The sequence below is a fragment of the Xiphophorus hellerii genome, chromosome 2, assembly GCF_003331165.1.
Source record: "Xiphophorus hellerii strain 12219 chromosome 2, Xiphophorus_hellerii-4.1, whole genome shotgun sequence".
NCBI classification, from domain to species: Eukaryota; Metazoa; Chordata; class Actinopteri; order Cyprinodontiformes; family Poeciliidae; genus Xiphophorus; species Xiphophorus hellerii.
In genome coordinates this window covers 1513151-1540206 of record NC_045673.1, presented here as the reverse complement: position 1 = coordinate 1540206, position 27056 = coordinate 1513151, and the positions used below count along the sequence as shown (strand labels likewise).

At 38.5% G+C, this 27056-nt stretch overlaps 2 protein-coding genes and 1 long non-coding RNA gene across 5 annotated transcripts in view; 2 read left to right on the top strand and 1 right to left on the bottom strand.

Annotated features, from left to right (window-relative positions):
• The first annotated feature begins 1347 nt into the window (after window positions 1–1347).
• On the top strand, window positions 1348–4144 carry LOC116730556 (intestine-specific homeobox). The gene is made up of 5 exons (XM_032579888.1): window positions 1348–1699; window positions 1791–1844; window positions 1934–2082; window positions 3620–3733; window positions 3808–4144. The coding sequence occupies exons 1-5, from the start codon at window positions 1480–1482 to the stop codon at window positions 3952–3954; spliced, it is 684 nt and encodes a 227-aa protein (XP_032435779.1). The 5' UTR covers window positions 1348–1479; the 3' UTR covers window positions 3955–4144.
• Window positions 2093–27056, bottom strand: part of LOC116730601 (uncharacterized) — a 176709-nt gene continuing 151745 nt past the window's right edge. The window contains exons 2-3 of the long non-coding RNA XR_004341360.1: window positions 17644–17647; window positions 2093–3102 (exon numbers count right to left, since the gene is read on the bottom strand). This is a non-coding gene — a long non-coding RNA (uncharacterized LOC116730601). The remainder of the gene's footprint in view (window positions 3103–17643; window positions 17648–27056) is intronic.
• Window positions 5257–27056, top strand: part of bicd1a (bicaudal D homolog 1a) — a 32742-nt gene continuing 10942 nt past the window's right edge. The window contains exons 1-3 of one of the 3 annotated variants that reach the window (XM_032579682.1): window positions 5257–6366; window positions 22461–22673; window positions 26535–26687. In XM_032579682.1, coding sequence (XP_032435573.1) covers window positions 6151–6366; window positions 22461–22673; window positions 26535–26687 — 582 coding nt within the window. In that variant the 5' untranslated portion in view covers window positions 5257–6150. The remainder of the gene's footprint in view (window positions 6367–22460; window positions 22674–26534; window positions 26688–27056) is intronic. The other 2 variants (XM_032579690.1, XM_032579697.1) reach the window with 2 other exon arrangements.

Genomic DNA, 27056 nt, shown 5'->3' with positions numbered 1-27056 from the left:
CACCTGCTAGATAAAATCCTTCAGGTCAGTTGGCCCATCTCTGGACTCCAAAGGTAGAAATACAAAATGGCCTTTCTCTGGTACTTCGTGTCTTAAAGGATCATAAATAAATCTCCATATCATAAACTGGTTAATAGAATTTCTTGACCAATTTGTTGCTTTAACTCTTTAGTTAAATTTAAACTTGCTGTTAATGATGATTATATTATTCGTGTAGATTATATTGTTGTCTTCTGTTGTGTTTTTCTTCGCTGCTCATGACTCCCCAGTCTGCATACAGACGTGAATCACATCCTTAGGCCAACAAACAGCCTTTCTGCTGAGAGCAACAAGAGTTTAGCTGTTTAATTAATAATTATTTAGATTCCTGAATAAATGTTTTAAAATGTTTTTAGGTTCAATATTCTGAGGAAATTTGTTGAGCAGATTATCAAAATACTTTGATTGAACTTTGACCCTGAAGACTGGAAGCATTTTTTACTAACACTGTTTTTCCAGACGTAGCATAAACTGATATTTAATATGATTCGTTCATTTTTACCTCAGGTTCTCAAATCATGGTACGATTACCTCTGGGGATACTTGGCCTGCCTTTTTCACTCATCAATTATTCACAAGATAATTATAAGCAGACAGTAATATGGAGCTAACACCAGAAAACATCTAAAAGAGTAAGCCAGTCTGCAAGGTTGATACAACAACTGTTTTGTTTATTTTTATTTTTTTAGTCAGACCTGTGAAGACACTGTTACAGTGATTAATGGGTTCAGAGTTACCTGGTGATATTATGCAGAGCTGTGTATTATCTGTGTAATTATGGAAACTAATTGTATTATTAGTTATAATCTGAAGTAAAACACACATTTAGAGTGATGCTTTAGAACAGAAAATCCGTTTTGGAAAAGTCTTGCTGGTTCTTGGATAAACTGGATCTGTATGAAAAGGTTGAGAGGAGCTGCCGGCTCAGGCCGCTAGAGGGAGACAAATTCCTCAACCAAAAGTCTTTTTTTTAACGTGATGAGATTCTCCTGAGTTTCTGAATGGAAGCGGAGAACAGAAGGTGCATCAAGGCCAAGGTGATTAACATTACCTGTGCAGTAAACCAGGTGATAAGAAAGAGAAGCAAATAGTTGAATATTATCCAGGTTTCAGACCAGATGTGTAGCTTGTACATAATTTTTCTGCAGTTTGTTCTGCAGAGTAAGAAGTTCTGATTCCTCTGATTTGACATCAAATCTGTACCAGTTTTGTCACTAATTGGTACATGCTGATTTTTAAGGGTTTCCTGGAAATATTCTGTTGAGCACTGATGCTCCACCTCCATGCTGACCATGTGATGCAGGTCAAACATAGACTGCCAGTGGAGGGAGGAAACCACATCGTCTTCCTCTGACTGAGCAAACACTGCACACTCTGTTTACCTTCACAGCTCCTGATACCGGAGACCCTGAGAAGATTTCTGATCAGTTTTTACCTACAATGACCAGCCTGCTGGTGATGGGAGATAAACTGTTGGATATGTGGACAAAAGGAGAGCGAGAAAAACAATTCTGTGTGGATGAAGAGAGGGAATCACGGCAGCACAAACACATTTCCCATTCAATTGAAGAAATACTAAGAAGACCGATCAGAAAAGAGGAAAGAGTTCATCGAAACTGCTCTGTTATTAAAGAAAACACTAACCAGTTCTCTTACACAGGTAAGGTTTTAAATCTACCATTAATTAACAGTTTGATTTAAAATGTAGCCAGGAAATAAGTTTTTCCATTAAAGCTTGTCACTGTTCATAGATTCCTCACAGAAAAATCATGAAGAATCTCCAAAATCTGCCACAGAAACCAAAAGTGAGTATTTATTAACTATCTGGGTCACCTCTGTAAATGTGGCATTTATTTAACCAGCAAAGAGATTTTAAGAAATTGTTCACCTGCAGGTCAGAAGAGGAAAAGGCAAACCAGGGTGACGTTCACGCCGTTCCAGGTCCAGGAGCTGGAGGCGGTTTTCCAGCAGACTCACTATCCAGACGTCAACACCAGAGACGAGTTGGCCGGCCGCCTGCAGCTGACGGAGGGACGAATACAGGTACAACACCTGCTGGTGGGGCTGCTGCTGAGGGTCCATGACCAAAAGGACGCAAACAATTCCAAATAATGATATCTATATGTAAACAGTCATATTTAATAAATTATAATGTCCTTTCCATTTATCAGATTAACCTGTAGAAAATAACCTTTAAATTAATCCCATGTTTATCAATTAAAAAATATTTGTTATTGGTCTGATTTAATAATAATATGCCTTTATTTCCTGATAAAATGTAGCCAATATCATTTAGAAATAAGAAATAAATTAAATAATCAAGTTAAGAGTAATTTTCTAATTTTAAATGTTTGTACTGGATGTAAACAAAAATAATTAGCAGAAATAAAAACGCATAAATGTTATTGTAAATAGTAATTTATTCCCGAAGTATGTTAAGAAAACTAGTCAGCAGAGGTGAGCACCGCTAACTGAAAGGTTAGCTGCGCTAGCTGAAAGGTTAGCTGCGCTAACCCAAAGGCGCTAAATGATATGGAAAATCTGATACTTTTTTGTATTTCTCCTTTCTGAATGGAGAAATGATGCAGGTTCTTTCTCCATCTCTCCATTCACTCATTTTTGTTCATGAGACAAAAATGTCTCATGAAATTCTGAGACATTTTTGTTTGAGCTGCGTCTTTAAAATGATGTTCAAAATAGCAAGCATACGAAATAAAATTCACATTAAAAAATACAAAATTAATTTATGTGTTTAAAAGAAATTTTGTGAAATAATAAAAAAAACAAACATTATAAACATCCTTTAAGGCATTAAGGCATGGTCAGTTTGGTGCTAACACAAAGGCAACATTCAGTGTAGCAAATACATTCTTGCTAATTGTTCTATATTGTCTGTATTTTATTTTGTTCCTGTAGGTTTCTTGTTTGAAATAAAGTTAATGGGGTTTAAAAAGATAGAAAGGAAGCTGCTGTGTATATAGTTTTCACCCTCTTCATTATTAAAGCATGAATATAAATGGCTAATTATTTGAAAAAATTCTTAACAGTCGATAACCAAAACTTCTTCACAGATGTCTAGATTTATTCAACTGAAAGTTTATGAAACAGTAAATTAGTGCTTTAGAATTTATCCAGAAAATTTAATTTCGGGAAAACTAAGTATGTTAAATGTTTTCATAGTTAGCAAAGTGTTAAAGCGCTAAGCTAAAATTAGCTCTGCTATTAGCGCACTAGCACAAATATGCCCAGCATACTTTCATCCAAAATGCTTGTGAAACCAAGTAATATTACAAAAAGATTGCTTAACTGAAGTAAAATTGTAATAATTGTTCAATAATTCATGTTTTGGTAATGTGGGATAAAAACAAAATAGAATTTTTTAATCTTAAATGCACTGTTTTTTTTTATTTTTTTATCGCTGCTAATTTCACTGAAACCGGTCGTAAACGGCTTGTTGACCTTGATGGAGGCAATTCAGCGTCTCTTAAACTTTTCTCCTTTTAATGCCTTTGACTACAGCTTTGTTACATCGCTTTGCAGATTTCATGTCCCAATAAAAATGAATTTTATTGTGCTTCAGATTTGGTTCCAGAACCGCCGAGCAAAGTGGAGAAAGTCAGAAACACTGAAGGAAATCGAGGTGATGACCAGGCGGCGGATATGTTCAGCCACTCATCCTCTGATTTATTATGAGGTACTGAGACTCATCATCCAGGCAGGTTGTTTTCAGGTTGTAAAATCACTGGGATTTCATTTTGTCTCTTCCAGGAGCCGATTCTTGACCCGCTGCGCTGGCTGACCTGCTGGACACCTGAACCATCCAGGCTGTTTTTCAGATCCACTCCAACACAAGGCAGCACACACTGCCACAGTCACAGGACTCTCTGCTCCGACCTGTACGGGACAGAACCATAGCCCCGCTCATTATCTCACAACGTTCACAGTTTTAAAAATCTTTTTTTATATAAAATGTTAAAAACAATTGTGGACTTTTGAACCAGGTTCTTTGAAATTTAACCTTAATTCTCAGAATATCTCACATTGTGTGCTGCGCATGCTACTAAAAATGTTTAGCATTTTCCAATAAACCAAATTTCTGAAATGATTTTTGCATTTTCTTTAAATTTTGCAGATAAATCTGTGTACAGATTAAGCTTGGAAAGCAGCTGTGCTCTACATGTCTCTCACCAGAAACCGCGGCGTTGTTATGGGGGATAGCATTTAGCCTTCTTCATGACACCACACTTCCTTGTGAAAGATAAGATAAGCCCATGTCATGAAAAGTTCATCTGTTTGACTTTCTGACAACCTCTCCTTATCTTAATTTGGACTTGTAAGACGAGGTTATTCACAGGTCAGCTCAGTGATTTGGAGGGCTTGTCAAATCAGTCCAAAGGCAAAAATATCATCTAGTGGAATATCTTTACAACTAGGAGCTCACATGTTAATGCTGGAAAACTTCTGCTTCTTTACAGAGTATTTTCTACAAATGCCACTTTGTTTTAGAAAGTCAAGCTTAAAAAAAGTTTCTGCTTGTGCAAAGGTCTAAACAGTTCTTAATTCTGCTTTATGTAATAATTACAAGTCCTCAGAAAGATAGCAAAACACCACCTTGCAGATCAATTCAGCAACCTGATTACAGGTTTATGAGAACGGCTCAACTTTTCACCCCGGCCGTATCTTTTGTTTACTGCCTGAGTGAGAAATTTACTACTGCTTCACAGAATTAAAGAGGACAGAAATAGTTGGCAAGGAAGCAGCACAAAAAACCTTGACCACTGTTGTATAACTGCAAATTATCACAATGAGGGCGTTAAAATGAATCAGTGATAATTGTCAGACATCAAATGCTTCGATTTTTTTAAAGCAAAAATAAAACATGTAGCTGTAGAAATTATTTTAAAGTTTCTCATTTTTTATCTGACTTTGCCATTTTTTACAGTGCCACTCCTGTTTTCTTTTTTATCATTTCCTGTAAAGTACTTTGACACTTTAGTGAGAAACATCAATTTGTGCAGCAGAAACTTTTCACCTGAACTGAAGAAAACATAAAAAAATAGGGAAAAAAAAGTCCTCAAATACACCAAACTCAAAATATGTTTATGGGACAAAAATCTAATTTCTTATTCCTCCCACAATAGCTATTTTATAATTTTAAAAAAACAAACAAGTTACACATAAAGACTTAGACTTTACTTAGACTTATTTTATTGTCATTGCACAAAGAAACATAAGTAAAATTGGCAATGAAATGCCATCGTTTGGCCACGAGTGTGTCTATAATTACATAATAAACAAATAATAATGTATTGCTAAATATATATAACTTAGTATTTTCAAGCAGTCTTAGACAGTTTTTGTGATGGGATTGCTGAGCAATCTGATGGCCAGTGGGAGACAGCTGTTTCTGAATAAAAAAAGAATAAACCAGAAATGGCATGAATTTATCAATAACAACATGAATGGGATCAACTTTACAGAATGATTTTAGGTATAAATAATAACAGTAGTGTAAAAATGTTTTTTTTTTTCTCTGATCATCAAATAATGAAGAAAACCAAGCAGTTTTTAGATGATGAATTCATTTATTATCAGAAAAGCTGCTGAATCTAAACCAAACTGGCTTGTGAGAAAATATAACCTGTTATTAACTGGGATTCATCATATTTTTTCATTTCAACTGTCACTAGTTACATTTATATGAGTAACTTTGTGGAGAAGGGGTGTGAATACTTTAGGGCTGCCAGACAAAGTATGTTATGTCTTAAAGTAACCAAAAGGTGGCGCCCTTCAACACATGAATAGGCAAAAATGACACCTTCCGTTTAGTTGAGTGTCATCAACACTGACCTTGTTTTAGGAAGGTTGCATTAGTCATAGTTATTCATTTTTGATACTATATAGAGCAGCTAACATGTTGTGATTTCCTTCCCGGATATTTCCTGTCCTCTGCTTCCTCTCCGAGGAAGAGGAGGAGGAGGAAGAGGAGGGCGGACACTCAGCATCCTTCAGCCTCCGCCCGCCTCTCTGGCTCTGCCTCCATCCGACACGGCGCTGGATCAGACCTGCAGGGGGGTGGGGGGCAGAAAAACACACTGCGGAAAGAGGGCGATGGCCGCCGGTGGTGGATGCGGGGAATCGGTGGATCAGTACCGGGCCGAGGTGGAGAGGCTCACGCAGGAACTGGCCGAGGCCAACCGGGAGAAGATCCGGGCTGCGGAGTGCGGGTTGGCCGTCCTGGAGGAGAACCAGGCGCTGAAGCAGAAATATGCAGAGCTGGAAACCGACCAGGAGACCCTCCGGAAGGAGCTGGAGCAGCTACAGGAGGTAAGGCTCCGGAGCGGGAGCGTTTGGACCCGCGGGGACGGGAGCGCAGTGCGGTCAGCTGCTGCTAAACTTGTGAGCGAATCATCTGGGAGGGTCTGCCCTCCGGGAAGGGAAAATAATTGGGCTGGTTATCTAATCTGATCTAATCTATGACTGGAAACTGGAAATCCTTCAAACTGAACAGAGATTTTAAAAAATGTTGGAAGCTGATAGTTTATAAGCTGCACAGACTGAAGCCTGCAGGCCCAGTTCAAACCCAAACTCCCAATAAATAATACATCCTGTAGGAATCTGGAACCGCTGCTGGGATCCCTCATCTTAATATCTACACTTTTAAATTAATTTCACATTCGGCACATTTATTAAACTGTTGGATGAGGTTTTATAGAGATAAAACCAAAACATGAGAACATGTAAAATCCAATATATCAGAATCTGTCACCCTTGAGCCAAAGTGGCTGAAAAAGTTCTGTTGGACTGATTATACATTTGGTCCATTTGCATCATGGATCTGTACAGCAATGAGACGCTGATGCTAACAGGATTGAGCTCAAGGTTATGGAGAGCCAATAAGGCGAGACGAAGCATTTCTGTTCAGCTGAACTTTGCAGGAAAACCTTCTGCTTGTTTGTCTCCAGATCTGAACATCTACTGACCACCATGTTTAACCAGCTCCCATGTCTCCACAGCATGATGCTGCCACCATCTGTACCGTGTTAGTTAGCCTCAACGCATCCCGTTTCGCTCATTATAGCATCTGTGTCTTAAAGGGGCAGTATTATGTGTTTTCCATGCATTTTATAATACAATCAGGTAATTTGTTATAAAAATGCTGTGTATGTCTCTTTAAGAAGCTGCTGCTCTTTCTGACATGTCGTCACAACAGTGTTTGTCTATTATGCCATTTACAACTGTTCTTAGGAGCGTTGGACTGAGACTGGTTCATATGATAAAGTCAGACATTTTAATCTTACCCTTAGTTTAGGAAAGATTAAAACTAAAAATAGTTTTAATCTTAAAACTTAGCCAGGTTGTAACAACTGGGGGCTCGTCTGGGATTTCAACCTTCTTGGACCTTTTGTTGTCCTGAATATTTAAGAATAAAATCAGATTTGTATGTTTTCCTCATACATCACAATCATTTTCTTCTTTCAGTCAACTTTTAATTGCTTCTTATTTTTTTGACCTTTGCTTACTTGGACTAAGACGACAGAGAGCAGGTGATTAGTAGACATGTTTATTTGTCCCAGACGGTTATTTTTTATGGTTACATGCTGAGCACCGAAGGATGAAGACATTAAATATGTATCTCTGAGCTTTTTCTGTGTGACATTCTTGCACAGCTGCGCCTCTGCATTAAAAAATCATGATGGCATCTTTTGCTCAGCCTGTGCAGTATTTCAGGCAGCACTTAGCAGGTTACATCATGCAGATGTCATCCTGTGTACATTCATGCATGTGAAGTTAAGCTGAGGAGACAACCTGACTCACCGTCTGGCTGATATCTCATAATTTTGGATTATTGTTGGCTGGCTGACAGAAAGTTGAAGGGTGTTGGAGATCAGTGGCCTGGTTACCAACAGAAAGTTCATTTAGTGAAACGTTATGATAAGATCGACCATCGCTTTCTGTAGAGTGTCATATCATTCCCCTCCCTCACTTGTTGCTTTGTCAGCTGGCTGAAAGAAAGTTTCTGGATTTTTCCTTCATCTCAAAAAATGTTCCTGTTTTTTATGAAAAATACAGGAAAACACCACAGCCCTCGAGCACCAATTTAATTTTGACATTGTGATTCACCAATTCTATATACCTTTAGATATTGTATTTATGTTTATGTTTGATCTCTACTGTCCTGCCTTATTTTGTTATTGTATATTTCTTGCTTTAATTAAAGGGAGGGAGAGAGAGAGAAGGTGAGGAGAGGAAATGAAACTGCTGCATAAACAGACTTCACCCTCTTCAAAATAAGAGCGTGAATATACACGGCTAACTAAATCGAACAATCGATAATCAAAACTTCTTCACAGATGTCAAAATTTATTTAATTTTACAAAACAGCCAAGCAAATTAGTGCTTTAAAATGTATCCAGAAAATAAATTAGAGGAAGCTAAGTCTGCTAAATGTTTTCAATGTTAGCTTATGCGCCGAATGAAAAGCTAACTATGCTATTATTAGCGCTTTAGCAGAAATGTGCCACCACTGACCATTGTTTACTGATTCAGATCCTTCCTCTTAAATTACTAATACATTTTTCCAACCAATGGATGATAATATATAAAAAATAATAAACACAAATCATATTGGTTTTTATTATTTTTTGCAATAAAATCTTTGCAAAATAATTGAATAAAAAACAGACAAAATTTTAAAAATATACACATGATAAAGAAAAAGGAAAAAAATTAACAATAGTCAACAAATATAAATAAGAAGAAGTTGTTCATTTTGGCAAAGAATATTAAATAAATTGCATTTCTTTTCTGTAACAGTTGATAAAATGATCACCTTTAAATTTCAGGTGATTGAACAGATTTGTGTTGCTGAGTTGTTGTAACAGCCACCAGGTGATGATTTCTTTCCTCTGCAGCAACTCGTATCCACCATGCTCCTCCACTTCCTGCCAAATTATAAACAAATGTTTTTAAAAGGAACTTTTTAAACTACACCTGTTGACTAAACTAATCCAGCAGCAGTTTGATTTGTGTTAAAACAACAAAAAGGTCCAATAATCTGCTTAAGAAGTGCAGGACTTTGCAACCTTTAAAGTCCAAAGAGCTTTATCTGAAAATAACCGGCTTAAAGCCACAAAGCAACTTTATATTTTTGATACATACCCAATAAATGACATTTGTTGTCATTTTTTAAAAGAACAATTCATTTTGTTCTGTTTTTAGGTGTTAAAATAAAGTAAAACTTAAACTTTTACACAAAGATCATGAAAGATCATTTGGGTGAAAAATTATGTGAAAGAGAAAAAGAACAAAAAGACACATTTTCCAAAGTAAAAAAATCTAAATAAATAATAATGGTGCTTTTGTTGTGGAAATTGAATTTATCTGAAAACTTTTAAGGGTTACATTTGTTGCTATATCTATATTTAAAATCATTATGTGACTTTAGGCAAAGTTATGAAGAGCCAATGAGCCTCTAGTGGCTCTGGAGCCTTAGGTTGAAGACCAATGATGGGAGTGTGTGTTTATGCTGTGTTTTTAACTTAAGTCTGAAAACATCAAAATAATAATAAATAAGCCATGTGGATTTCTGTAATAATCAAGGTTAAATCTTGATTTGCAACTATTTTGCAATTAGCATGAAACTGGGATATTTTACTTTAAATGATTGTACTTTAAGAGTCTCAACAGAAATAAGTTAAAACAGAATCAGTGAAGAAAAGGAATGTTGCTAAATGAAAATTATGAAAATGAGGGCTGATTAATTATTAGTTACTTAGTCATATAAGCAACATGTAGCTAATGTTTGACTTTCATCACTCAGATCTGTTGGGTGTTTTTAAAAGCCGTTCTCTTTGTTCTGGTTTGTCGTCGTCGTCAGCAGCAGTGTTTCTCCAGCTGCTCGTCCGTCTGCGCGCCGTCGCTCGGCTCTGACTGAGGGAATATTCTGCCTGCATCATTCGGCCCCCAGTAAAACACGCCGCCCCTCCTGCGCCCGCAGCACAGATCTCTGTGACTGTGAGAGTGAGTGCCAGAGTGCAAACCTGCCACCACAATAACATCATGTCTCCGCTCCACGTTCCCAGGAGAGCGGCCTTATCAGGGGAAGTTAGCTGCAGATGGAAAACCGAGGCGCCTCTGGGCCTGAAAGCAGAGAAATGCCTCATCATTCTGGAGGAAGAGACGTCTTCGTTTTTATATAAGAATCCTGTTGACATCACTTTTAAAATAATTTCATTATTTGGTTTCTGTTCACAGAAGTAACCGTGCCACATTTTGCTGAAACTAAACATAATTCTCATAACCGTTCTTTATGAAGCCTGACTGCTCCCATTTAGCCGAAACCAATTTTTATGTCTAACAAGTTGCTAAATACAGGAACAAAGTTACTAAGTTGGCAATTATTGTTAACCACACATGTGCAGACTGCTGCTGGCCACGCCCCCCAACTCAGTGTTTACATTCACACATGAAAATGTCTGCAAACAGAAAGCAGAAGTGGAGCCTCCTGTACAACCAATCAGAATGGAGCAAGTGGTTTCTGATGGTAAACCAACTAAACACTCGTCTTTCTCAACAACCGTTGTACAGTGAATATAGGTAAAACCAGCTGACCAAACATGCTGGAGTTGCACTGTGGTTGCTAGGTAACGGACTGGATTTCACAGGGGTTGCTAGGTAACAGGCCTGTTACATTCCAAAACTTTTTGAAACTGCTCATTTTCCAGACACCAAAAGGATTAATTTATTTCTAAAAAACCTGCCTAATGCGTCTCCTTCAACACATCACAAGTGAAGAGCTTCATCCTGTTCTGTAAATTCAGCAACAAACTTGTTATTTGATGCACTTTCTAGTAAAAATCAGAGGCTTTTTAGGGTCATAATGTGTGCATACATATATGGGGATAATTATTTAATCTGTTTATGGTCAGTCTTAAACTGAAACAGAATGTTGATGGATGAGTTTGGATTTGCTATAAGCTTTAGAAAATCTCCAGGTTCGATCTCAAAGAAGAACAAAGATGCGTCCGTGTGTTCTACATTTGCATTGCTGCTGTTGCTGTGTTTGCATATTTTTTGTTTTTGCAGTTCTTGCTGCTCTGGTTGAATGTCCAGATCACAGCTGGTGGAGAGGATGCTTCTTAGAACTGGTGTTAATTTTCACCTGCTTGTTTTTAAAATGGAAATATAACAAAAAAACACAAATTTAGTTTTTTATTTTGCTTGTGAAGCAAATGTCTGCATCTCTTTGCTGCCTGAGGGCAGAAGCAGAGCAGCAAACCGAGGCTGCTCTCGCTCTTTGTTCTGATACTTTTACTTCTCTTTGTTTTCTTTCTGCCCTTCGGCCCAGTCCCGCTCTCGTCCCTTGTTTTCCGGTGTGTGTGTGTGCTCTTTGACTCTGGATAGCTGCATAAGCAGTGACGGACACACTCCTGTGGTCCTGCTTGTTAGCGCTGTTTCCGGGCAGATCAGAGTCTGATGGGAGGAAATCAGAGGCTGGAGAGGGAGATGCCATCACAGCAGAGCATAGAAGAAGTGTCATGGCCGTGTGTTAAAGTGGCCATGAATTACCATTTAATAGTCAAACTGCCTTCCATATTATGATCTGAATAATTATTTTATTCAATCGATTTATTCATGGCAATTTCAGAAATAGATTCAACCAATAATTTTGTTTCTGTTTGAAAATGAGAACCAGCGCTAATAAAACAACGTCAAAGGAGGAAATGATCTGTTCTTATTTATATTTTCTTTTTTTTTTAAAATGGCGTGTTGAAAATGATTTATTATAGATTATAATCAGAATGAAAATCTTTACTGGCATGACAGCGTTTGTGTGTTTCTACAGTGACTGTGATGATTTGCTTGAAGGCCCCATTATGGTACTAAGTTATATAATGTTTTATTTATTTGACATAAAGAGATTAACAATAGATTTTTATGATTGAATTGTTGCATTTGTGGTTTTTCGTTCATATTTTAGGCTTTTTATCTAAAGCCAGTAATTCTTACTTATTGAACCTGTTATAGTTCTATCAGTTATTCTGATGATTAATTAATTAATCAAATTTAAAAAATGTCACATTCTGCAGTTTTTTTTAGATATTCTTGAGGTTGACAAACATTTATCTCGTGTTGTTCAAACGGCTGCAGATGAATAAGATCAAAGTGTTTAATATAATCTCTGCTGCTGCTGCAGGTAAATTGTTGCAGATTATCAGTGAGCAGCCGGATTGAGCAGAATCCATCGCCCTCTCAGCCACGTCCGCTCGCATTTTTTAAGATAAACTCCCTCAGTAACAAAAGAGGCAGACAGGTTGTAAGTCGCCTCCACCCGTTCTGCTCTCTCCTCTGTATGGTGAAACATGTCTGGAGGAGCTAAATCAATCCATGATGAGATGGTGTGCTTTTTTTCTTTCTATTTTTTCCACCTCTGCACCATCAGCTCACCGTCTCCTGTTACCTCCATACCCCCTTTCCTCCGCCCTCCCCTGGAGTGAAGTGGTAATTATCCATCGATTTCTGCTCTGCTTGGTGAAAATGTATCATGTCAGAGCAGCGCTGTGTGTAGCGTAGCATGCATAGTGGAAATCAGTGCATGCTGGTGCAAACGGCGCGGCTCGGTTGTGCATCAGACCAAACAGTTGGCGTATCTGCAGCTGAAGCCGTCTGGAAGACATGTAGCGTCTCCTGAAAGGCGTCCAGGCGCGGGTCAGAACAGAACCAACCCACTCCGCCTACGCTCGTTTTATTGTTGCTAAGTACACAGATTAAATATTGAGTTGCAGTTCTGGTGATGTCAACCTGTGACCATAGCAACAAGCTCCGGGATGCAGCCCAGTTTGGTCATCATAACCCATCCAGCTTTGAAACATTTATTTTTCCTTTTGGTTCATTTGGAGCTGACATTTCCATACAAGCCAGAAGCTGCACAGAAAGCTGTGTTTTGCTGCAGTGAAACCCAGTAGGAGCAGGACAGCCCTGCCTGCAGGATGCTGTATTGATTAGTCGACTTTAGCTGTGTCTGCTGCAAACTCTGAAAGCAAAGCAAAAATTCAGATAGTCTTCGTTTCGGGAAAACTTTTGGATTCACAACAGAAAAATCTTCCTCTAACAAGCTGATGTGCTTCTGACATTTTCTCACTTTATGCCTGTTTACAGAGATCCAGTCCAGTTTTTACTTGTTTAATCCAGAACAGGAAACTTTTCAGGCTACAGCATATTTCCTTCAGATTTTGTCCAAATCAGAGCTTCAGTTTAGATACTTTTCATTGTTGTTTCCTTGATTTTAGTTTGTGCATCTGGAAGTGACAGTGTGTGTGTCCATTCAGTCACCAGTTTTCACAAACATGTATGCATGAAGAGCCCTTCTGTGTAGATGCTTTTACTGAGGGAAGGAGAATCAAAGCTGTTTTCAGCTTCAGTGAGCTGTTAGAGATGGAGTTAGAGGAAGAGCAGGGATGAAGGGAGCTGTTTAAAAGGAAACTGTTTACTTTCTACAACTCAAAGGCTGCTAAAGAGAGACTTTCGGCGTGATGCCTACAATTTTTTTGTAAATATAACATTTAAAGATATTGCAGCTAAAAAAAGAGTTCATAAAGGCCCAACATGCTGGCTGGCTGGCTGGCTGGCTGGCTGGCTGGCTGGCTGGCTGGCTGGCTGGCTGGCTGGCTGGCTGGCTGGCTGGCTGGCTGGCTGGCTGGCTGGCTGGCTGGCTGGCTGGCTGGCTGTCTGAATCCTCCATCAGGAGAGAAAGAGGACAGCGTTATCCCTGAATCTGTCGCGGCTCCGTCTGTCTGTCTGGCTGTGACCGCTGCAGGCGTCCAGTCACCCTCAGAGTCATTTGTTATTTACATTCTCAGTTTTATTGTGGCTGTTAAACAAAACTACCTTTCTGTTGATTTGTTTAGTATCCATGACTAAAACACATAGACAATGGCTGCTCTTCCTGCACTAGTGACCTGGTTGTTGTCCGACCCAGGCTCGTTCTGACTGAGTCCAGGCTCCTCAGCTCCTCAGTTTCAAGGTTCATGAAATCAGGCTGCTGTCCTTCAGGATGATTACCTTCCAGAGACTCCAAGCTATGGATGCAGGGATGGTTCAGGTGGTTTAGAAGAGAAAATGCATTAAAAGAGTAATTCATATCAAATGATTAAGTATGTCTTAATCTGAATGTAGTTTTCAGTTTTGGTGAGTTACTTTGTTGATCAAGGATGAACTTTTACTTCATGGCAGAACTAAATTCATTTGGGCTTTAAGAAAAACACAGAACTTCAAAACATTCAACCGAGCTTTCAAATATCACTGTTTACAGCTTGAAAGGCTACAAATACATCATTATTTTATAAGTTAATTAGAAATTTAACAAAAACTCATCTTCAGGTAATAATCAAAAATCAGACATACATCATTTAAGGCAGTTTTATTGTTCTCCTGTTTCTGTACGCAGCAAGTATGATTAAAAAACTTCAGCTTTGACTTTGAGATAATCAGCTGCATTTCTTGCTAATTGGGAGGGGAAATAAAAAAGTATTTGGTTTTTATTTTTTTCACAAATAAACTCTGAAAACTTTGGCTTGATTTGTATCCAGCGGCTTTGAGATGTTTGTTTTGAGCGCATGCTAGTCAAGCCAGCAGTGTGTCTTTTGTTGTAGCGGTATTCTCCAAATATGAGCCCCTTCCAGGGTCCTAAACAAAAACTTCAAACTTTTGCCCAAAAGTGCAAAGATACGTTTTCTTTTGTGGAAATTGATGCAAAGAAAGTGTATAGTTTCCAACCTAAGTACAAAAACATAGATGCAAAAGAAAATTACTTTTGTTTTCATTCTGTTCAATTCAATGCAATTACTCCATAAAAAACTAATAAACTGCTGAAACCTGAATCTGTTATTACAAACATGAGTTGGCTCTTTATCATTTTTTGTGGAGGGTTCAAAGAGCCACTTGTGGCTCCGGAGCCGCAGGTTGGAGACCCTGCTTTACATTTAGATCCAGTTGGAAATCTGCAGCAGAGTTTAAGAAATGTTTTCCACAATGTTCTGCATCTAATCTGGCTGAGACTGAGCTGCTTTTTTAAGGAGAAAAAATTAAATCATGTATCATTTTCTTAAGTTTTCCGACATTAAATCTGAAGTCAGAGGCTGTAATGTCACTGTAATCTCTTAAAATTAATATTTACTATAATCCTCGGATGTTTAATGTGAAGCTTTTGCATGTGGGAGAATAGTTTTTGTTTTACACTAAAAAATAAGGTCAGATCTGAGTTTTCAGTCCAGTTCTTCCTTCTCTTTTCTTCCTTCCATCATTTTTCCTTCGTTTCCTCCGTTGGTCTGAAGACGTTCATCCAATCATTGAGCTTCCTTCCTTCCTTCCTGCTGCCTCTTTAAGTGAATGACACAAGTCAAGAGAGTGTGTGTGTGTGTGTCTAGGTATGGCGGCGTGTGTGTGTGTGTGTGCGCGCAGCCTATCCTCTGATTGGCTGGTGGATTTGTCTCGTCTCTACCTCATCATGGACTCATTAATTAATGACACAGCAGCTGCTGTAAATATTTCACAGTTTGATTTGATCGTATCGGGTTTGTTTTGCCTGAATTCCCAGATTTAAATCAGGAAACTGGAAAATAAAAATGGAAGTTGAATGAAGGATTCTGGGACATTTTGAAGCAGAGCATCCCACAGGCGGTGTTGTCCCCATTCTGTTGTCTGGGAATTATTCAATATAAAGCATGTTAGTTTTTTTCTCCTGCTGGTAATCTGTAATAAATTATGGATTATTTTATTTTGTCAGCATAATCAGAGGGAAGCAGGCGTCAGATCCCCTTTCCCTCCGTTATTATCCCTGAAAGCTTCATCTCAGCTCCGTGTTTCTGCTGTAAAGCTTCGTTGCAGGCGGGGAAATGAAACTACAGGATTGTCATTGTGCAGCGCGGCGCACCAGTTTCTCACTAATAAACTGTAAACATCTCTGCTGATTCAGGCGAGGAGCAGGCCTCAATCTCCTTTAAAGCTGGACTTAATGATTATATTTAATAAAATCGGACAAAGCCAACGTGGACATTAAAAATGTCTGCTGTTTCTGTGGATGTGCAGCCGTGATCACTCAGCTTCCCCTGCCTGTTGGCGACATGTTCGCTTACAGGCCTCACATCTCTTGACTTGGCACTTTTCCTGGTTCCTGAAGCTGATGGCGACATTTCTGCGTCCTTGTTAGAGGCTAAATATGGCTCCATCCGCCTCATCACAGACCCATCATGGAAAACTGCAACTCACTCTGTAGCCGTCAACAGAGACTTCCTACTCAGAATGAACAGATAAACCAAATTAAAATGCTTGGATGAGATGCAGTGAAATATATTATTAATATTTAGTGATTTTCCTGCGTTTACTGAATTAAAATATTGAGATTATGAGTTTTATTTTCATATTTTCATGGCTGTTGTTCGGCTGCATGATCTGCAGCTCATATGCTCAATAACTGTGGCTGCATTAAACCTGCAGAATGTAAATTTTATTAAAAATATTTGTGCATATTTGTTGATAATGTCATGACAGTTTATTATGAGACAGATAATCTGAAAAAATCAAGCTGACTGCCTTTTCCCAGCACTAACTAAAAACAGCCAATCAGATCCAGGAGGAGGGTCTTAGCGCTGCCAGTCACCCTCTGTGTGGCGCTGCTCATCCCCCTGTGTACACACACACCCACACACACACACACACACACACCCTCTGTCTCTCAGCAGTCCTGGTCGTCTCTCTCCATGGTTCTGAAAGCCCTGGTGTCCCTGGCTGGACGTCCATCTGGTCTTCCTGTGGACGTGTCTTTTTACGTCCTTTATGAGTTGATTGTTTTTTCTTTTAAATAAATGATATTTGCTGTGTTGTAAAGATAAGAGCTGGAAAAGCGACACAATGGTTATCATACGGTGATGTGATGGTATTTTTACATTTTCATCCATCACTGACAAAACGAAAGAAAAATCTTGTTTTTATCTGTCTGAGATCAGCAACTGGTGTCACTTCCAGCTTTTATTAGGAAAACATGAATAATAATAATAATAATAATAATAATAATAATAATAATAATAATAATAATAATAATAATAATAATAATAATAATAATAATGACTTACCCACATTTTACTGACAGTTTTCTTCCTTCTAGTTTTTTTGGCCCCTTAAAAATTGGCACCAGTCGTGGTCACAGTTATTAATGAGGAGGATTTCTGATGGTTTTTTATAATTTCCATTCAATTTATTCATATAGCACCAATTCACAACAAATGTTGAAAAAAATCAGTTCAATTCAATGACACATGATTCCGATTGATCCTAGTAATCAATCAGTGCATTAAACTCAGTTTATTATACAAATTAGTTTTAAAAGTTTCTGTCTAAGGAAACCATGAGAGCATTGAGTTCAGATATGGGATATGCTTCATTTGTTTAAGACCAAGTCTGAATTTGTTTTAACTGAGTGACTGTGCTGAATGGGTGACCGTCAGAGGAAAACTGAGTGCAGCAGCTTCCTGTCTGCTGGACCTGTGATGATGACCTGCCTCCAGTGAAATCCTTATAATCCTGTTTTACTTTAAACACAGAAACGGATCTCAGGAAATGTTCCACGGTTCCTGCTGTAGTTTGGGTCCCTTGCAGGAAATTCTGGTTATAATTTTTCATTTTCACAGTAATCAGTCATGAGGATATTAGACTGTGAGAGTAAAATCCTTAATTTGAACTGAAAAACACTGGTTGTGTCTGCATTCCTGCACTGAAACTGTAACTGCAGCCGCTGCACTAAGCCCTGACCATGAAAATCTGATCAAATCTGCTGTAAATCCCTTCCTGTCTTTACATTTCTAATAACAAGTAAACTTCCTGTTCCAGTATGCATCGCAGATTAAGCTGTCCCTTAATGCTGCGTGTGCAAAAAGATTTCTGTTGCACGCTCACTCCCAGAAAATACAGGATTTCACACCCTAAAGCTGTCCCCTGACTCCTCATTATGGGCTGAAACACAATGGGAGAGATTTCAGGGTCGCACCCTGTTCCTCCTTCTCCTCCTCCTCCTCCTCATCCTCTTCCTTCTTCTCTAACATGGTGCAGTGTTCCTCCTCCTCCTTGTCTTCCTCCTCCTCCTGGTTTGGCCCCAGGGATGAATATCTACAGCCTGGGACTCTATTGTCTGGACACTGAAGCACAAAAGGCAGAAGACGCCTGAAGACTGAATACATTAAATGCTTTTCTTTGCAGAAAACTGAACAGGTGTTCAATGAGAAACTCCAAGATTAAATCGGTTTTATGAAAATGGTGAAAAGCTACAACAGTTTACAGTAAAGATGTAGTTACCCAGGTTTGTAAAACTGGCAGTTCTGATTTTGCATTGAGAAATTAAAAGTATAAAACTCTTTTCTTTTCCTGTCTTGATCGATGCCCCACTGTGTGCATGAGACAGTTTACATACGAGGAAAACTGTTTCACAAACACAAGGACAATTTGGAGTTGAACAAAAGAATATATTATGATCTTTACCATCTTAAGTTAGCCGAAAACAGAGTTAGCATGACTAAAATTTACATTTTTCCAGTCATGTTTGGTTGTGAAGTAAGAAGATCCAAATGCAGGTATGGAGCAAGCAGAATTTATTTGATGGATATTTATTGCAGGGAATAAAACTTAATTATATGAATAATCAAGAGGACAACATACAGGACAGTTGGATCTGAAGTGGAAGTGGCGCAAATTCAGAGACATTTGGATTTTTGTGCAGTGAAAAAAATCAGAATTGAGTCGTTCAAACTACCGTGAAAAAGTTGGATATGGATCATATTCCACCTACCTGGAAATACTGAAGTGCTGTTGTGTTTTTGTAATGTCTAAGATCAATTCAGTCATTGTGGACGGTGATGCTGTGGGCAGGAAGGACCTCCAGTAGCAGTCAACGTTGTAACAAATCTAAAAAGGCTTCTGACTGAAGACTACTACTGTCTTCAGTCTCGTGCTAACATGCTAACAGCTTAATGTCCAGGAAACAGAGACAATATTCCACAGTAACATGTTATGGTCTCACCATCAGGTGTTAAGCTAGCTCTGCTAATCCACCTCCTTTGTTTTTGTCGCTCCTCTTTAAATCTCTATCTGGCCATTTGAGCTTTTGAGATGCTAATCAGCATTACCTTGTTGTCATGGTTTTATTGATGGAACTTGACTTAATGCTTTGTTTTGATTATTGATTCTATGTTGCATTGTGTTTCTGTGTTTGTAATGATGTAAAGCACTTTGAAATGTCTTGCTGCTGAAATGTGCTATACAAATAAAATTTGATTGATCGATTGATGGTTACACATCACAACAACTGTCCAAAAGTAAAACAGTAAAAGAAAAATTCCTTTCAGCTAACAATCATTCCAGAGGGAATAATCGTCCAAACCTGCAAAAATTCAACCAGAAAAGTTTGATTTAACCATCAAACCACCATCAGTTTGTTCTGCATGAAGCTGAAGTTCCTGAGCCTCTTCATGTGTCAGCAGCGCTGCACGTCCATCACTGCCACTCTGTGTGATTGTCTGTAAGTGGAGAGGAAGTGTGTCCGTGAAGGAAGAAGGCCTGTTATAAAACCATCTGCTGCTCGTTAGGAACCCTCTCTGGATGAGCAGCTCCTGATTCATTGTCTCTAACTGGGACATCGTGTCTCTCTGTGTCTCTATTTGGCTCCATCTCTGCATTTCCAGCCAGTCAGTTTGAGTTAAGAGCAAAATTTAAGAAAATTGAATTAAAAACTGTTGGAAAAAAAACTTTCACTCATTACTTTTGCTTCAGTGCTGCTTTATTTGTGTGGGAGCAGCAGTCATGTGAAATCTCTCCCGTTTGCTTGGCAACCTGGCAGGGAGCAGAAACTCCCACAACCCGTCCTCCGATGTCCTCTCCTTCCTCTTCTTCCTCTCCTTCCTCTTCTTCCTCTCCTTCCTCTTCTGCCAGATTTCTCGTGTCCCACCTCCTGGCCTCGGCTATTTTGTTCTCGTCCAATGTGGGAATGCGGCTCGTTCAGTTTCCCTGTGCTTTGAATTAATCAGCAGAGCTTTTTTTATTGTTCACATGCTGTTCCTTTTTTAATCAAGTCCTTCACTGCAACCACACCGCTGCTCTCAGGAGAGCGAAGGAGGACAGCAGGGAGACGGGCGAGACAACCTGAAGGAAAAGAGAAAAAACTGGAGAACAGACTAATAATAATAATAATAATAATAATAATAATAATAATAATCGAGTTACTGTTTGTGCATCACTGGATTTTACTCATTAGAAGTGGACGTTGAGCAGGTTGTTTATGCCTGAAGGCTTGGATGTTCTGTGTTTGCATTTGTTGCAGTTGACTGATTATTACTCACACTTATTTCATATGCTAACTCTAACTTTGTGTTTCACAGACAAAATAAAATGTTCTGTTGGAGTTAAATGTGCTGTGGGGACGTCAACCTCTGACTGCATGAGTCTAAACCTGGACATGTCCTGATCCAGATTTTTAGGATATTCAGAATATTCAGCTGCTCAGTTGGGGACACGTTAGCTATGTGCTAATCACATACATTCTCGCTTTAGCGTTTTTGCTAAATTGGAAACTGTTTATCACACTTGCATCCTCTAAATTAATTTTCCAGATAAATTCTAACGCGCTAATTTACTTGACTGTTTATAAACTTCCATACAAACATCCTGTCCTGTGGCTGTGAGTGGAGCCCCCTAGTGTTCTGCTTCAGCATAATATTTAGAGATTTCTTCAGTTTTTGCTTTCATCAACAAATTGTGATATCAGACTACGATGATGTGAGTGAATACTAAAAACAGATTTTGAGCTGCTTTCTGATTCACAAAGTTAAACAGAGAAATTCCTCAACAGATCCTGTCTGACATCATGACACCTGCAATGCCATCCATTCATTTCCAACAGTGTGGAGAAATAATTTGTAGTCACTTTAGTGACTAAACATTTACTGAATAAGAGAAAAATATTCTCCAACATGAATAATTCAGATTTCTTGAACAAAAGCGAAACAGAAAACTGATCCGTTGTGGGAGGAAAAAAATCAGATAGTGGATTCATGTCTAATGGAAAATAATGGAAACTCGTATATCATAAATGATTCATAATGAACAGAGAAGAGGACGTTTATTGGAAGGAGGGGTTTAGTTATAATCTTTATACATTTTTCTCTGTTTATTATGTAGGCTGCCTGATTAGTCAGAACCTGCACCCTAAAGCCTTCTAGTATTTCTGACCTTGAATTGTTTACAGTTTTGCATCATGTGTTAATTTTGAGCATAAAAAACTCCAGACGAAGCCGCATTGATTGATTGAGGCCAGCGGCACCACGGCCCGGTTCTGCTGAGGCGCTGACAACAGGGGGGGGGTCCGAGTGTATCGAACCACCAGGCTGCTGCTTCACAGAGAAATCCATTTTCTACTCATGAACTGCAGTCAGAAAACATTCTTAGGATGAAGGAGGATAAATAGTTTATTTATGTTTTAGGTTTTAGTTTTGTTATTTTTAGCACATTAAACCTGCTGTGTGTGTTTGTTTGTATTATTCATCTGATGCTGGTTTGAGATGTTTGGTTTGGATCATTTAATCAGTCTTTCTTTATTATGCATATGAGTTAAAGCACATTAATTTATTGTATAAATGCTGAAAAAATAATTAATTTAGTTTTGATTCTTTAATTTTAAGAAAGATAGAATGGTTGATTTTGATGGGAAAGTGGTTTTGATGGAAATACATTTTTGATTTTTAGAATAAATGTATCCTACTAAAGACTTCACATTTTTAACTTTCATTTACTAAAATGTTTTTTATATATATAGTAAGTACCTTATTTAATTTTCTTCATTTATCACGTAACTATTTACAGAGAAAACAGACACATTAATGAATTAAAATTTCATCGTTAAAAATTAATTAAAACTATTAGTTTTGCTTAGTTTGTTTGGAAGGTTTTCAAACTGCTGCTGCTGCTGCATTGATCATCTCTGAGGTCAGTTAATGAAGATGATGGATTAAGTTGAGCCTTCCTCTACTTTCCTCTCGATCCTTTCCAGTCGGCGTTTGTGTGGGACGACTTGACGGCGGAGGATTTTCAGCTCCGTCTGAGTCTCTGTTCGTTTTATTGACGAAGCGGCGCCTCCATGATTGGCTCCATTTGTTCTGTTGGTGCCTGCTTTGGTTTCCTCAATCAAGCCTCGGCGCCTTCAGTCAGCGTCCAGTGATGTGAAAACCTGTGTCAGGAAAATGGGAACAGTGTATCTATTGATCAGTGAAACATCAGCCGCCATGGACGGCCCAACAGGTCGCCCATGTTGGCGACGACCCCAGTTTCACCTGGCGGCCAGGCGGAGCTGCAGGTCCATCATGTGGTTTCTCTCTCTCCAGGCGTTCGGTCAGGCCTACACCAACCAGCGCAAGGTGGCAGAGGATGGAGAGACCATTGAGGAGACGCTGCTGCAGGAGTCAGCCTCCAAGGAGGCGTATTACATGGGCCGGCTGCTGGAGCTGCAGACGGAGGTGACGCTGAGCCGCTCGGTGACGTCCAACGCTCAGGCGGAGAACGAGAGGCTCAACGCGCTTCTGCAGGAGCTGCGAGAGGTGAGCTGGACTAACGGCAGATTTATTTTCATTTTGTGACTGTGAGGTAGCTGGTTGACCTTTCATGACCTCTGGAAACATTTATTGATATTTTTAAAATGGTGGCGGCACAAATGAATATTTTTGCTGAACAAACGTTTGACACAGTTTGGTGAAGGGAGGCAACTTCACTCAGGTGCAAACCTTTGGCAGGTTCAGGCAACCGGCCTCACGCAGGCACACAGGCAAAAATTAACAGCAATAATTTGGATTATTTAGTCGGTCATAAGACAAAAAATATGGGCTAATTTCTCAAAGTCATATTTTTACCGTCTTATTTAATTATTGTAAATGTCCCAGTTTCAAACTAATTATTTAGTTAGTACAAAAATATTTTGTTAAAAGCTAAACATTTAGCTCTAAACTAAATATTTAGCTGAGAGCTAAAAAAAAAATCTAAAATTCAAATTTACTGAATGATGACTGATGACTGGAAGTGGACTATCAAAATAAAAGCTTGGCCAAACTCTACATAATCTCCTGCTGTTGAGCGGACGCTGTCGTTGCTGTAGATCCATCTGGAAACGTCTGTATTGCCATTAAAACGATTAATATTATGTTTGAAGCTGAAATGTAAAGAGGAAAAGAAACAAGGAGAATATTTTGTTATTTTGAAACGACTAAGTATTTATAACCGAATCACTGCTGTAGATGTTTGTTTTACTAAAATCATCTGAACAAGTGCTGCTTACATATTAACCTGATTTTTAATTAATTAGAATAAGCTTTATGTGAAAATGTAAATAATCACTTAAGGAAAATATTTTACATATTTTAGTTGATCTAAATATAGTTTAACTTTTCTTTCTGTAAACAACATGAAAATATTTTCTCTAAAAAAAAAAGCTAAATATTCCTTTTTTAATTTTTACAACATCATGAATTAAAATTCTCACATATTTCTTTAATCAAATTGTATATTTAGATGTTTTGGTATTTTATTTTTGAAAAGATCTGCAAAGGAAATCAGAAAAATATTTTTATGGTTTTTAGCATACAAACAAAAAGCAAAGTTCTTTCACAATACTTAGTAATGCATATGTATGTTTTTAACAAAGGAACCACAATGTATTTGTTAAATTACCAGGACATATGAGTAAAAACTCTAATTGATATATTTTAAACATTCATAGCCGAAAAAAACTCCACAAAATTTCTTAACTATAACTCCAGCTTGGACCTGGGTACCCTCAAACCGAGTTCGCCTCAAACATCCCTGGATATTCACTCTGTCTCTAAAAGTCTATAACTTATGAGGTGTACTTACTTTTTACCATCACTGTCCACAAATTGACGTTCCACTGGAGGGAAGTTTAAAGTATTCAAAGTGTTTTTTATGTAAAGCAAAAAGACTCAAATCAATATTAGTTGCATAGCGATTTGATTGTAGCTGAATGTGGAAAAAAATCTTCCTTTTGATTTTATATATTTTACATGTTTTTTATGTGTTTGTGTTTCATGTTAAAACTAACTTTATACCATCAGATCTTTGTTAAACTAAATGGGTCAAAAAGTTGCCAAAGGTCAAGAGGTCACGCGGACAAACGTTCCAACCTTTGTCACAGAGGAAACATGATGCGTGCAGGCGCAGCGTGGGGGGGCTCAGGAGTTCAAGGTGGGGTCAGACGCCACGGCAACGACCCCATTGTGGGGGGCAAATCCGGTGCTAAGCTGGGAATCAGTGAAATGCCCTGAGCTCGGCACTGTGCAGCGACTGGGCGAACTGGGCTGCTCCCATTAAACACACCTCACTCATTCACTAAATGGATCAGAACAACTGCTGCCAACAACCGCTGCAGTTTCCTCTACCCAGATTTTCCCCCTCGGTCTGTGAATGAACCTGCAGCGGGAGACGACTGTCAGCCACATCATGTGAAGCTAAACTTGATCAACTTTCTCATTGCAGATGTTGAAGCTGCTCTGCTCTGCTTTGCTCCTTTGGTTTTAGTTTAGTGGAAGCATCATGCTGTGGGTCTGTTTTTCAAACTGGTCCACTTCATAAAATAGATGGCATTATGAGGAAAAAACATTCTCAGAAATATTTAAGGAACATCTAAATACACCAACCAGGAAGTTAAAACTGCAGCTGGACGATGAGCCTCAACATGCAGGTTAGAAACGGCTTCAGGTCAACTAGTTCAATGTTTTGGTATTTAATAAATGGAAATATTTTTGTTGTTTCTAACTGGCCTGAAACAGAAGAAGTTTGATTTAAACGTGTTTGATTTGGTGTATGTAAACTTCTGGTTTCTGTAGATACATAGACATTATGGATTTTTTAATCAGGTCTCTGCGCTGTAAATGTCTTCAGGGCTCCTCACTCTGTCTTTGGGTCAGCATTTCTGCCTAACTTTATGCACAGAGGCTGCAGGGGAGCTGCAGGCAGCTCTGCAGCAAAAACAGGGAACAGATGCTCACATATTCTGGAAAAAGTTCATTATTTTTTGCTTTTCTTTTCTTTACATAAGATCTATCAAAAGTTGCATGTTAGAATACGTGTTCAGCCATTTTTCAGTAAAAATGAATCTGCTGCTTTCAGCTTTAATTGTTTATCTACAGATAAAAGAGTGTTTAGGTAATGTGCTTTTATGATTTTACTAGGGTAGTAGGGGTGGGCTTTTATTGTGATAAATGTGTTATCATGATAAGAATTGTGATGTATTATTGTCACAATAAATTCCAATTAATTATGTTTTTATTCCTCCATCTGTCTTTTTATCAGATTGGTAGTTCTAATATTTTCTCCACAGTTTGTCCAAAAACATAAATAAATACCAATATATTTTAAAATACCGTGTGCAGTTTAGTGATAATACAGATCACATTTCTTTACGTGGCTGGTGTCCTAAAGAAGTGCATTACAATGGGAATGTTTTGTTTCTGTGGGACTACAATTGCTGTGACACACAAGCTGCATTTCCATTATAAATGTGTGCAAACCTTATATTCCGCTAATGTCGAAAAAACACAATTTCACAATTGTGGTATTTCTATTAAATAAGGAACGTAATAAAAGTCATTCTCGAATAAGTTTGTTCACGTCATTAAAAACCACGATAATTTAGCTACTTCCTGTCATTTTCTTCTTCGTGGATTGCGTCAGCGGCAACATCCGGTTGTTGATCATGTGATGGAAACAAAAAAAAGTGTTTCCATCGCAGTTTTGTGAAATAGACACACTCCTTCTAGTGCCTAAACTATTTATCGAAAAACGTGAGGTTTTTTTTTATTAACGTGTTAATAAAATCTATCGAATCTATTTTTGAAATGTCAAATTGCTCATTTATTTACTCGATGCATAATCAGCTGATGTCCAGCTACAGTCACAGTTGTAGAGTTACTAAAGAAAAAAAGAAATAAATTGTTTTTATCTTAACTTTTATTGTTATCTCAACAGTGCGGAAAAATATTGTGATAAAAGTTTAAGTCCATGTCGCCCTCCGCTAACAATACGTCTGGAAATGTAGTTTTTTGTAAAGTTTGTATTCTTTCACTCTTCTGTCAGCTGAGTGAAGTTTTCCCCCCACCTTCTTCAAATCAGACACTATTGCTGTCAAACATTTGTGCAGTAAACTGTTTCGTTTGTGCTGCTTTTGCTTTGAAGATAATGAAAGTTCAAAGGTTAAAAGTTCAACCAGCCCCTCCATATTAAACAAATCTAACAAAATTGGTGTCGTTTGTGTTTGTGTAGTAAAAATTTTCATTTGTGCATCATTTGAACTCCACTCAGGTTCTTAATCAGGTATTGACTATCAAACTGTCTCTTCTGTCCCTCCTCTGTCTCTGCCTTCCTCTCTCGTTCTGGTTCCGGCTCTCCTGCAGAGCAACGAGATGCTGGACCTGCAGCGCAGCAGGATGAGGGAGGAGATCAAGGAGTATAAGTTCAGGGAGACGCGTCTCCTCCAGGACTACAGCGAGCTGGAGGAGGAGAACATCACCCTGCAGAAGCTGGTCTCCACACTCAAGCAGAGCCAGGTCACAAAGATGATCATCAACACTTTGTTCTCCTATTGGGTTAGAGTTTGCACGTCATTACGGTGTTACTTTTCACCCACTCATGACATGTATGCATTCTCACTTTACCCGCCATGAGGAAATATGATCCTGGCTGACTGGTCATCAGTTTGGAGAAGAAGCAGCTGCTTTGTTTTAGTTCTGGTCTCTTTCTGCTGACGGTTCTGCAGCTTCAGCCCAGCGCTGATCCTCCACCTGGACCACATCCTTTCTGTCTAATGCATGCTTTTATGTTGAAGTCCTGAGGTCGACGCTGTCCGGTGTGTCAGGGGTTAATTCAACAGGAAACAAAATTCATTCAGATTTCAGAATAAAAGCACAAACTTAGAG

What these genes read in the sequence shown, in the direction of transcription:
- LOC116730556 (XM_032579888.1), top strand. Translation starts at nt 1,480, where the DNA reads ATGACCAGCCTGCTGGTGATGGGAGATAAACTGTTGGATATGTGGACA. An exon ending in TAACCAGTTCTCTTACACAG is followed by an intron (nt 1,700 to 1,790) that starts GTAAGGTTTTAA and finishes CACTGTTCATAG; the next exon opens with ATTCCTCACAGAAAAATCAT. An exon ending in TGACGGAGGGACGAATACAG is followed by an intron (nt 2,083 to 3,619) that starts GTACAACACCTG and finishes ATTGTGCTTCAG; the next exon opens with ATTTGGTTCCAGAACCGCCG.